The sequence below is a fragment of the Xenopus laevis genome, chromosome 7L (assembly GCF_017654675.1).
Source record: "Xenopus laevis strain J_2021 chromosome 7L, Xenopus_laevis_v10.1, whole genome shotgun sequence".
Taxonomy (NCBI): Eukaryota; Metazoa; Chordata; class Amphibia; order Anura; family Pipidae; genus Xenopus; species Xenopus laevis.
In genome coordinates, this window is record NC_054383.1 from 83,161,069 (window position 1) to 83,172,616 (window position 11,548).

Below are 11,548 nucleotides of genomic sequence, written 5' to 3' on the forward strand. Positions count from 1 at the left end.
ACTTGTTCATGATGTTAGTAGTGGGGCTGGGACAGGGTAGATAGAGAAGGGGCTAAACTATGGCGCCTGTGACCCTCTTTTAGAGTCAATTGGTAGGCCTAAAGACACGGGTCCTGCAATGTTTGGGCTGCCCGTGCATTAGTAATGTTCAAGTTGTAGGGCTATTAACCAGACATAGCATTTTGAGTAAAGTAGTGGCACCAAAAAGGGTTTATCGACCCTTTTATATGTACTTGCTGCCCTACTGTAAAACATAATGGTACATAATAAGAAATATACCCTGTCACCATGTGTCACTAACAAAAGTACAAGAGTGTGCAGCATTGTGACTGAATGAATAGCATCAACAAAGACTATTATAGGTTTTACTACTTTTTCTGCCCTCCTTATAGGATATGTAATCCTCGAATCAGGGACTAAATGGTTAAACGTCATCTAAAACAAAGTTTTCTCACCTTTCTCACTTTTCTCTTTTAGATAAACTGAATGCATTTAATACTTCCCCATCAAATTCAATTCCCAGAGAAAAATGCCTGCCTAACGTGACTCTATGCAATGGAGTGGCCGAGTGTGAACGAGGAGGGGATGAGATGGGATGCGGTATGGTGAACAGTATTATTCTTACTGAGGTGTGGTGACATGGGTAGGTGGGGGCTAGTGTTAAGCAAAATGACTTTGCTTAAGTTTGGAAACACTATGCACCCAGACATTCTTGCTTGTGGAACTTCAGTAGGTGTTGTGCCTCAGAGTGTAATGAGCAAAAAAATATTGGCAACATGCAAAGAACAATCCTGGGGGTCCAGGTTCAATACAAGTATCAAATTTGAGAAATCTTGGGAATTTTCTGTGTTCTCTGTGTACCCGGCCTACACATATTTCAAGACTGACAAACAGGGAAAGAACTGCCAGTTTACTGGGGAACTATGTGAAGGTAGGGTAAAGTGCCCCCCTCCTTGTACCCAACTCTGGACTGTGATTCAAACTAGGTCCTGACATTTCAGGTACACAGAGGCCCAAACAGCCCACATTGAGGCCCAAAGAGCTCACCACCAGCCCAATAAATATTGACTGTCTATGACATCTTACAGCAGCCCCTCTGGCATTTGCCAGAACCCACAGATTGCCAGTCCAGGCTTGCTTGTACCTAACTGTTCTGTACATTATTCCGCTTTATAACGTAGGTGGACCTAAGGTCAACATGGCCCTATGATAAGCGTGCAAATGAGTCTAAAAACTACAATGATTTCATTTGTCCATGTTCTACATCTGCATCTCTGTCTTCTCCTTGCAGCGAGATTTCTAGGGAAAAATTCCATGCTCGAAGTCATGTCCCTCAAAAAGGAGAACTTGTGGTTACCTGTGTGTTACAATGAATACAATCCAGATTTTCCTTCCTTTGTGTGCCAGCGCTTTGGATTTGAAGAGTAAGAATGATTTGCCTTTTGTCCAATTCTCCTATATTTTTTAACAGGAATTCTTATTAGGATACTATGGAGCCCTGCACTGCAATTACCGCCTGCCTTGGATGAGGCTTTGCACCCCTTAGTGCTCCTTCACTTGTAGGAGGGGGCATGATTATAACCCCCCCCCCCAAATGCAGCATTTGTCACAGGAGTTTAGGGTAACTGCAAACATTGAAAACATCGCAAAATATACATATACAGGTATGGGACCTGTTATCCAGAATGCTCTGGACCTGGGGTTTTCCGTATAAAAGATCTTTCGTAATTTGGAACTTTATACCTGTAGTCTACTAGAACATTTTGTAAACATGAAATAAACCCAATAGTCTGGTTTTGTCTCCAAAGAGGATTAATTATGTCGTAGTTGGGATCAAGTACAAGATACTGTTTTATTATTACAGAGAAAAAGGAACTCTTTTTTTAAAAAATTTGTATAATTTGTATAAAATGGAGTATATGGGATACGGCCTTTCCGTAATTCAGAGCTTTCTGGATAACAGGTTTCCGGATAACGCATCATATTTCTGCATGTGTTTTGACTAAGGGGCATGGGTGTATTTTGTAACTTCCCCTTTAGCCTATGCTTGTGCAATGCAGAAAGGGAGACCTGAATTTGAAGCCTCTTTGTGCAAGTAGTCTCTTCCTATAAGTGTATGACATTTTACTTTGCACATTTTTGAGCTGTTTATTTTGGGTCCCATGAGCAATTAAGGCCATTAAGCTGCCACCTAAATGCCAGAGTAACTAAATATGTAAAAAATGCAGTTAAGTGATATATCTTGAGTAGTCACAAACTCACACTAACATAAAACTGTAAATATCAGCTGTCCTTGACCCCCAGTTACAGAACCTCTGTGCATATTTGCTGCCTGCTTCACAAACCAGAGCGACAAATGCAGGGATAATGTTATGTCAGCTGCTCTGCTCATTTTGAAGGCCACTAAAAATAATGTTTTTGCATCTCCAAACTTATATTTTTTCGTAAACAGTAAAAGCAGAACAGTTTGAAGGGTGTCAGAGAAGGACTGGCCCATTGTGTGTGTGTAAATACTTGCTCTTCTGTGAATTATGTCAGATTGTCCTTTCACAGTGATTTCTTTCATTTTAGAACTCCTGTAATAGGTCCAACAGGTCCAGTGAATGGTGCTTCGACTACAGGCCTGTCTAGTACCAGGACAGAGAGCACCATCCAGGGAAGCCTACAAAGGTAAAGAGACAGAAGCAGTATTTGGCTACAGATGATCAAACAAAAGATTGTTAAACATCTGTACATCACATAGGTGCTTCCCATACCGAGCTCTATGGAGGGACACTGTACTTCTATACATTAAGGGACTAGAGGACTCACAGTACTAGGGGAGTGAAATGGCTTAACGATTTGCTCTATGACTAAGCCTCAATCCACCAGTGGGGAAAGATACCCAGTGCAACTACTTTTCAAAATAGCCCAAAGTTTTCTTGGGAGGAAACTTTGGGCAACTTTGAGTTGTGTATGTTGCATTTTAACCGGTGGAAACACTTGGGAATGCAGATCTACAGTTATTCCATTACATGCAATTGAGGCTTGCCTTTAATTTGGGTCATTAGTGTTATACCCGGGGGTTACTTGTTAGGAGGCTTGACTTTGGAACCCACGCTCCAAAAATTACTTTCACAACTGTTTACTAATGCTATAAATAAGTGGGCCATGGTCCTTTGACAGACAAAGCATGAGCAGTGGGAAGAAGTGACAATTTATACGATTTCACTTCTTAGCCTTAAAAAATGGGCAGGTCAATGAATGCAGACTTCCCGAAATACAAGGCCCCTAACTTAGGCTTTGCTCACATGGTTTGGGATTGAATTTACATCGCTAATTATAGGGCCACAGTGGCAGTGTATCTCCTTTTCCGTTGTCTTTTAAAACTGGCGAATATATCTTCCCTCGTGTATTAGAATACACCTATTGATGGGGGCCTGCTATTACTGACTGCACTAATTGAATGTTATGTGTAATGCTGTTAACATTCAAAAATGCAAAATAAAAACATTTAAATAAAATAAGAAACAAAATATCTTCACGCTATTTTCTGGATTATAATTTCGGCTCTTCCAAGGGATTAATAAAATGTCATGGCCATTTCTGAATATAATGTGATTTCATTTGGATCATCAGGTCTACTCAGATTTTAAATCAGTCCACAGCGCAGACTCTTTGCATGCCAGGTGTAAGTTCTGACAATGCAGAACTGTCAATGCAGAACTGTAAAAATTTACAGCACTCCCCAAACTGACAACTGCTCAGATGAAATTGTCAGAATTTACAGCTGATTACATTGCAAGTCAGTGGACAAGTCACCTGGCACAAATATAATATTAGGGGGTCATCCAGGGTCATTTCAGCTCTGGTTTGTTGTTTTCTCCAACTAATAGTTTTTGGCATTTTGAAGGTTTGGGAGAGGGAGGGGAGGTGAAGAGTGGGAAGCGGAAGCAGGTCCTGCACATTTGCTGCTGTCAGTCAGAAACCTGAAAGGGAATATCCTTGTCTCCCTAGCTCTCTTGCCAATACTGTAATCAATCATTTAGTGGAAGATCTGCAGAGGCTGCAGAAGCATTACAATAAGAGGAGCAGACCCTGTAGTAGCTGAGAGCTCCAGGGGTAAAAATTATTCTGTAGAGTTTATAGGTTTGTGCCCACTAAAGAGCTCTTGCCCGTTGACCCATAACTACCTACTCCACTGAGATAAAAATCTGAAACCTTAAGACGCAAAGATCCGATCATACGAATCAATGTACGATCGGACTTTCCCATCTCCTGACCTGCCACTAACCATTCAGATCAAAGTCTTACCATTCCGACCAAATAAAGTAGTTAAAGAACAGATCAGCCGATGTTCTGCCCCTGACAGCAATCGTACGATAGACAAAGCTAGTGACAGTCTCCCACTGAAAATCTTACGATCGTCAATTCAAGCAGAGATAATATCGGCAGCCGACAGAAATTTTCTAACCTGTCTGATCGACAGACGAAAAATGTCTGGACTCTCCACACACCTTCCGAAAATCATACAAATCCTTGATTCGTATGATGAGATCTTTGCGTCTATGGCCAGCTTTATACTGGCAAAAACACTAAGGAATGCATTACTCAATATTTTTTGTCTGTTGCCAGATGTAGGGTTTCCACCTTTTATGAAAAAAATACCTGCCTTATAACGTTCCTTAATAGCATTAATAACTTTGGCATTAAACATCATTTTTACCATCCAGATCAGTAAAATACCAACCAGGTGTCAACCCAAGCCAGATGTTTCAATCACCAGTGAATTTAGATTAACAGTTGATAATTACTCTACATAGACGTGACTACAATCTACACAACCTTTTATGTTTTTGATGAAGATGGGGAAATCTGTTTAATTATGAGTTCAACATGGAAGACACCTCAGCCTAGGGCCCACGGTCCTGTAATATGTGTCAGGTTTACAAACAAGGGCTCTTTTCCACATAATAGAATATGTGGGGATGGAGCAGAGAGGTGGAGGGCAGTGGATGGGGCTTTTGTTGGGGGTTTAGTTTTCCTTTAATGTATTCATTTGATGCTCTGGCATATGTTGGTGGTTTGTAAAATACAATAATAATATTAAGCAGAACATGTTTTTCTCTTTTTGAATTCTTTAGTACAACCTGTTCCAGTGGCCAGTTCCTGTCCCTGAAATGTTCAGGTAAGAAGTTATTTGTTTTTATAACTCAGTTTATACTGAGTTATAAAATGATCATCTTAAAAAGGCAAATGTTCAATCCAATCTGGAATCCCGCTGAGAGATCCTAGTTGGGCCTATTTTTTGCCAGAAGTGTGTATAACTGTATGCTCTCTTCATAGACTGTGGCAAAAGAATAACAAACAGGATTATTGGAGGGACATCAGCAAAACTTGGGGATTATCCATGGCAAGTCAGTCTGCATCAAAGAGCTGGAAACAGATTTGCCCATGTCTGTGGCGGAACTATAATCAACGTCAAATGGGTTGCCTCTGCCACCCATTGTTTCCAACAGTAAGTGTTTTCTTGAATGATACTCACACCTTCTGCTTGCAAATATCTATCCCACCCCTCTGAAAAATATACACCTTTCCAGTACATTTTCTTTTATTCTTCTCCTGTCTTCTGCCCCTCTCTGTAAATTGTATTTTGAATTTTAATGCACAGTTATTAAACCATAACTGAGCTGTCTTCATCCGTCTCCCACTTGTTAATTATAAATGGACTTGGATTTAATCCTTGCTTACCTATGTCCCCTTAGATCTGCAGATCCTGCCAACTGGAGAGTGTATGCAGGGATAACTAACCAGAATAATCTAAATGCAATACATACTGTCACAGTCATTGTTAGAAATGAAAACTACAATGCAGATGCCAACGATTACGATATGGCTTTGATGAAGATGAAGCAACCATTCCAATTAACAGGTACCAATTTATCCATTATATATAATTTAGCCATTTTAAATTGGGTTAAAATATTCAGATCTAGCAGTAAAGGGCAAAAAAAGCCACTCCCAATCCAACAGGGAAGGCCTGAAACTCCCACAAATTTTAATTGCAGACCTATAATGATCTCCAAAAACTGGAGAAGCCTAAAATTGGTGGCACACAGTATGATTTGAAGGAGATTAGTTGCCCAGCGACTAATCTCCCTGCAATGCCTTCCCGCCAGCAAGAGAATGCCGGTGGAATTACATATGTATCACTTCAGTTTTCCAAAGTCGCCCAAAGTTTCCTTGTGGGGCAACTTCAGAAAACGAAGCGCTACATATGCCATTCTGTAGGCAAGGCATTGCAGGGAGATTAGTCGTCATAAGAAGAGGAGTCTTGTTGCTAGGCGACTATCCTCCCCTGAATCTTACCATGTGTGAAGACGCCATTTTGTTTCTTCTATGTACTGTATTTACTGTATATGGCTGAAATGACAATAAAATCCACTTGACTTGACATATAGCTACTAGAGCAGTTACTTGTCAAGGCTACAAAATATACATTAGTGATAACTTGATTTGCAAAGACACTACAGGGCATATTTATTATTCTGTGTAAAAAAGGCAGGATAATACACCACACATTGCTAGGCTTTGCTGTGTAGAAAACGGTGTAAAGTTCTTTTGGAAGCAATGCAAAATATTGGCGGCAAATCTGGTGTTAACATAGAGTAAAATTACGCACACCTTGATAAATTCACCATTTCTTTTACACAGCTTTTTAGGTAGTTTTTTCTGCAAATTTTATTTTACACCATAATAAATATGCCCCTACATGTGTTTAAGCAAAGGCAATTCTCAGTATGGCGGGGTATTTCGTAGCCACAAGTAGCTGCTACTAGTAGCTGGTAGTGGTTTCTTTATGTTTAATAAGTAGTAGGTGAAAGGGAAATCTGTGTTTCACAAGTATAGTTTTAACCTTTCTTTTTTCTCGATATTACCCAGCTACTGTTCAGCCAGCCTGCTTACCAGTGATTGATCAAAAGTTCAACCAAAATGACCTTTGCTATATTTCTGGATTTGGCAAAACCATAGCAAATTCTGGTAAGTTTATATTGTTTTGGTTAGTAAGTCTTGCACAAAATCACTTTAGGACAGAGGAAGATTTTTTGCCTCCGATTTTTGTATGCACAGCTATGGGCCTCCTCCGGAATTCAACTTCAGGCTATTTAGCAATAAGTTGGGCATACTGCCTGCAATTTCAATGATTGGCAAATGGCAATGGAGAGGCATTTTTCTGCATTTTCTGCGCATAAAAAATTGCGGCCAACAAATCTTGTGCCACTAGCCTATATGCTAAATGACATGGTGCACAGCTCTCTGGATATCTGGCATGTCACCAATTATGTTCAGGATAAACAACAGACAACAGGAGCTAATTAAACCATTTATTACAAGCCAAGGAATGTGACCAACAGTGTTAAATAAATCCTTCCTTCATTAGACATATGCGAATACCTTCAAGTGGCTTTATTCTTGTTTTCAAGCAACATTAAAAAATACTGGTGCTTGCTAGGTTGAAGCCAGCAAACACTGACCGGTATGTTTAGGCATTCAGACAGTAGCAACAGAACTCTGGAATTTGTGTCCAATGCCCACATGTTGCCCATTCTGAGTCATTACACTTTCCATTTCCGCATTTATAGAGGTTTGTATAGAGCACCATACCTTAGTGCCCCCAATAGCGCAGGGCATTAAGAAGGGGGCAAGTCAGGATGTCGTAAGGCAAAACATAAGGCACTTTGCCTACTTTGAAGATAAACCTTGTAAACTTTAATAGAAGTCACAAGCAGGGAGGTGAATTATATATAAGGCCATATATATTAGGACATTATATGGTCTCTTTGAAAAGATCTGCTTGGACACGGGTAGGTCTAGCCAATGTTAGGGCAGCAAACACAGGCTAGTAAACACAGGCTGTCCTGGCCCCATCGAGCAGGTAGAAGGGATAGTGACTACATGGAGAAGACACAGGTAGAGATATAAGGGGTTATGTAATAAGAGGCGCTAAGTTTTCCCAGGTGTAGTAACCCATAGAAACCAATTGGCTGGTAGCATTTACTGGACACCAGTCAAGTAAACATCCTATTGCTTGCTATGGGTTACTGCTCCTGGGCAAACGTATCTTTTTTTTACATACTAGACATTAAGCCTGTTAAATTAACGGGCGCTAGAGGTCCGTGGGGCACGGACACAGGGACTGGATGCAGAGACACTTCAACTTTATTATATAGTATGGGGATATAGTGTGTAGGAGCTTCAAGAGTGGCAACTAAAGTTGAGCAGAGAGTCTTAGTTCTGCAGGAAAATGTTCACCTTTCTGAGGCAGACCCTTCATAGCCATGTTGGCAGTAGAGAAGTTTATGCAGAGTGAAGTAGCAGAGTGTGGCTGGACTAAAAGTGGACAAGTATAAGGGCCAGAAGCATCGGGGAAGGCTGTGTCAGTTGTTGATGGATATGAAACAAAGCTGCACTTAAGTTTAGAGTTTGCTTCATTGGTAAAAGCCTACAACAATTTTAATTTTAAGTAGGAATTATTAATCATTGTTTAATATACTTGTACCCAGTCCTGGTACCTAAGATTTGGGTCTGTGTGTTAATAAAATACAGAAATACCGCCATACCCACCACTCCATTAACAGAACTTTCTTGGATTGACAGATGTAGGCTCACAATATCTGATGCAGGCACAAGTCCGGATTATTCCAACATCAGTGTGCAACAGAGTAAATGTGTACAATGGAGCAATCACTGACAGGATGATTTGTGCTGGTTATCTAGAAGGAAAGGTTGACTCATGTCAGGTAAGTAGTTCAGGTTGCTCTTCTAATACAAAGTACTACTACTTTGTGTATCATACCAGCGTAAAGCTCATTGGTTGGTCACAGCACTTGTTCAGTTTAGTAAAGCAGAGCTGATCCTTAAATCACAGAAAAATGTGAGTGTTAGATAGAAAGACAGACAGGTAGAGAGGGTCTCAAGCAGGTTTACATGGCTGTTCCCGGTCACAAGGGACAATGGACACATCCAAATGCAATATATGTTACTAGTAAGACTACCCTAATGTATCACACTGTTTCTAATCCAAGGAAAGATCATTTTTCCAGGCAGATACTTTCTAATGCCTGGGAGTTAGGTTCAGGGATTCAGTGTTCTGGAGCAAACTTCACATTGAGCGTCGTGCACTAAAGTAGGTGCAACCAGCAAATTGGTGCATAGTGGGAGGTGAAGGCACTTTGTGTAATACTGCAACTTTTCACATATAACATTAGCTAATAAGGCCTTTTTATCTTTTGTGCAAAAAAGGACAGGAGCTTTTACATATGATTTGGGATATATCGAACTTTCATGGCTATGGACACAAGGCATTATTTATACTTTTGCCTTCCAGCAGCGGGGATAACAGCAGCAGACAAAGCTCTATGTTTGCCTATCATTGATCTCGATAGCAGTGAATAAAAAATAATTTTGGTGCACAAGAGGGTTGGCAGGTGGACCTCTGTGCCAAAACACTTTTTGTAGTCAAGATCCACTTGTTCACTGATCTGTGTGCATCCAATATAGTGCTGTGACTGTCAGCCAGGTCATTTACACCACCTACCAGAGGTTAGTAGTGGTCAAACCACCTGTGGTCCATTAGTGTTCCATTCATATGCACTGCGTGCAGGGTTTTATTTGGAAGTCTTTTTTCATTCCTGTTGCTGATATTTTTAAAGGGCAACTAAACCCCCGATGACTTCATAATTGTTTTTAAACCAGCCCTTTAACACAGTGCAGCTTTTCCAATCCATCTCCCCCTGCACCCTACGGTCCTCATTACGTTTTCATCTAAGTAGATGTTATTCCAGGCACTCTGATACCCCAGGATTTACATGAAATACCCTGCAACCCCTAGGTCACTTATATATTGTTCAGGAGACTTGAAGAACAGCATTATAGAGAATGGCTGAAGGTAGGTTTGTGTGGTCCTAGCTTAAAGATACTGACAATTGGTAAAAACCCAGTTTTCAGTAAATTATACACAATTCTTAGCATCACATCTGGCCAACAATACTGTCCCAAATAAGTAAGAATCCCTTTTGGAATTTGGTTTCTGCAACCTCGCCTCCAGCACCTAGAAGTCTGGCTAGCCATACAGCTAACATTTTGTTAGGCAATTAGGTTCTGCTGTGATAGGTTAAAAAAGTGTGAGCATCCCTTTAAGTAACACAGAGCTGCTGGCTGTGGGTATGGCAAAGGAGCCAATATTTCTTCAGAAATGTAATTACTCTGCATTTATCACACTGCATATGTGGAGCTGTATTTTATACAACTTGTTATTTTCAGGGGGACAGTGGAGGACCATTAGTGTGTCAGCAAGATGGTGTCTGGTACCTGGTAGGAGTTACAAGCTGGGGAAATGGCTGTGGGCAGCCCAACAATCCTGGGGTGTACAGCAACATCCATTTTTTCCTTCCATGGATATACAAACAAATGGAGGTAAGAACCTGGACTATACCTGTATGTGTAACATAAGCTTAGCTATAGAAGCATCATATTGACATCCCATAGCAATGACCAATTGAAACGTTGTTAAAAATAAGACAATTAGTCCAGCACCCACTGTTTCATGAATAAAACGGCCTTTATTGGACCAAGGGCATTACAGCAACGTTTCAGACTAACTGGTCTTTTATCAGCTTGGTAAAAGACCAGTTGGTCTGAAACGTTGCTGTAATGCCCTTGGTCCAATAAAGGCCGTTTTATTCATGAAACAGTGGGTGCTGGACTAACTTTCTTCGCTAATATTGCCAGTGGAAGGTGGCCACTGGAGGACGTGCACCCAGCCAAAGAAGTGAGTTGCAGTTGTGCTGACTACTAATCTGCTATTGTTAAAAATAAGACACCCCTTTAAATAATGATATAGATGAGGGTCCCATAGTTGCTACCTCCAAGTAGTGTGTTGTGGAGAGCACATTACATACTGTACGGTGGATATCAATCCTCCAAATTTCTAAACTACATTTCCTGCCCCATGAAAATACTCATCCACTTGGATGCTGTATTGTATATACTTAGTTACCCTTTGTATAGGTATCATCCTCTTTACCTGTTCATTAACTGTTTACCAAGTAGAATTAAATGATTATGAAACAAAATCTGTTTTTAACCTGCAGTTGGAGCGAAATTCATGAACACAGAGAAAAGCCCTGATGGAAGAAGGAAGACGGGATGTTCATATTTATATATGGGCAATATTCATATCAGAAACTCATCAGTGAAGGGTGTCAAGATAGGGTTAGGTATCAAGGAATTTTAAGGACATGATCACTGGTACTGTGTACTACTACAGTATAATGATAAAATAAAATAAAAAAATTATTCTAGGGAACAACAAAAACAGCAAACGTACCAGTCTGCTCATGGTATTCCTTGATAGTGGCAATATATACAGAATGTTATATACATGATCACGGTCATCTATGAGCAACGTGCTTGCTGAATGCTCCATTTAAATAATTGTACTGTTTTATTATTATATTAATTGTATTATTTTATTATTAAAGAGATGGAGCAAATGATAATTATTTGC

General features: G+C 40.2%; 1 protein-coding gene across 1 annotated transcript in view; it reads left to right on the forward strand.

Moving 5' to 3' along the window:
* Positions 1 to 11,548, forward strand: part of tmprss13.L (transmembrane serine protease 13 L homeolog) — a 33,742-nt gene extending 22,194 nt beyond the window's left edge. The window contains exons 4-13 of the mRNA XM_018225861.2: positions 478 to 600; positions 1,292 to 1,424; positions 2,572 to 2,670; positions 5,124 to 5,167; positions 5,326 to 5,497; positions 5,745 to 5,911; positions 6,922 to 7,020; positions 8,638 to 8,780; positions 10,303 to 10,455; positions 11,133 to 11,548. Of these exons, the coding sequence (XP_018081350.1) occupies positions 478 to 600; positions 1,292 to 1,424; positions 2,572 to 2,670; positions 5,124 to 5,167; positions 5,326 to 5,497; positions 5,745 to 5,911; positions 6,922 to 7,020; positions 8,638 to 8,780; positions 10,303 to 10,455; positions 11,133 to 11,150 (1,151 nt within the window). The 3' untranslated portion in view covers positions 11,151 to 11,548. The remainder of the gene's footprint in view (positions 1 to 477; positions 601 to 1,291; positions 1,425 to 2,571; positions 2,671 to 5,123; positions 5,168 to 5,325; positions 5,498 to 5,744; positions 5,912 to 6,921; positions 7,021 to 8,637; positions 8,781 to 10,302; positions 10,456 to 11,132) is intronic.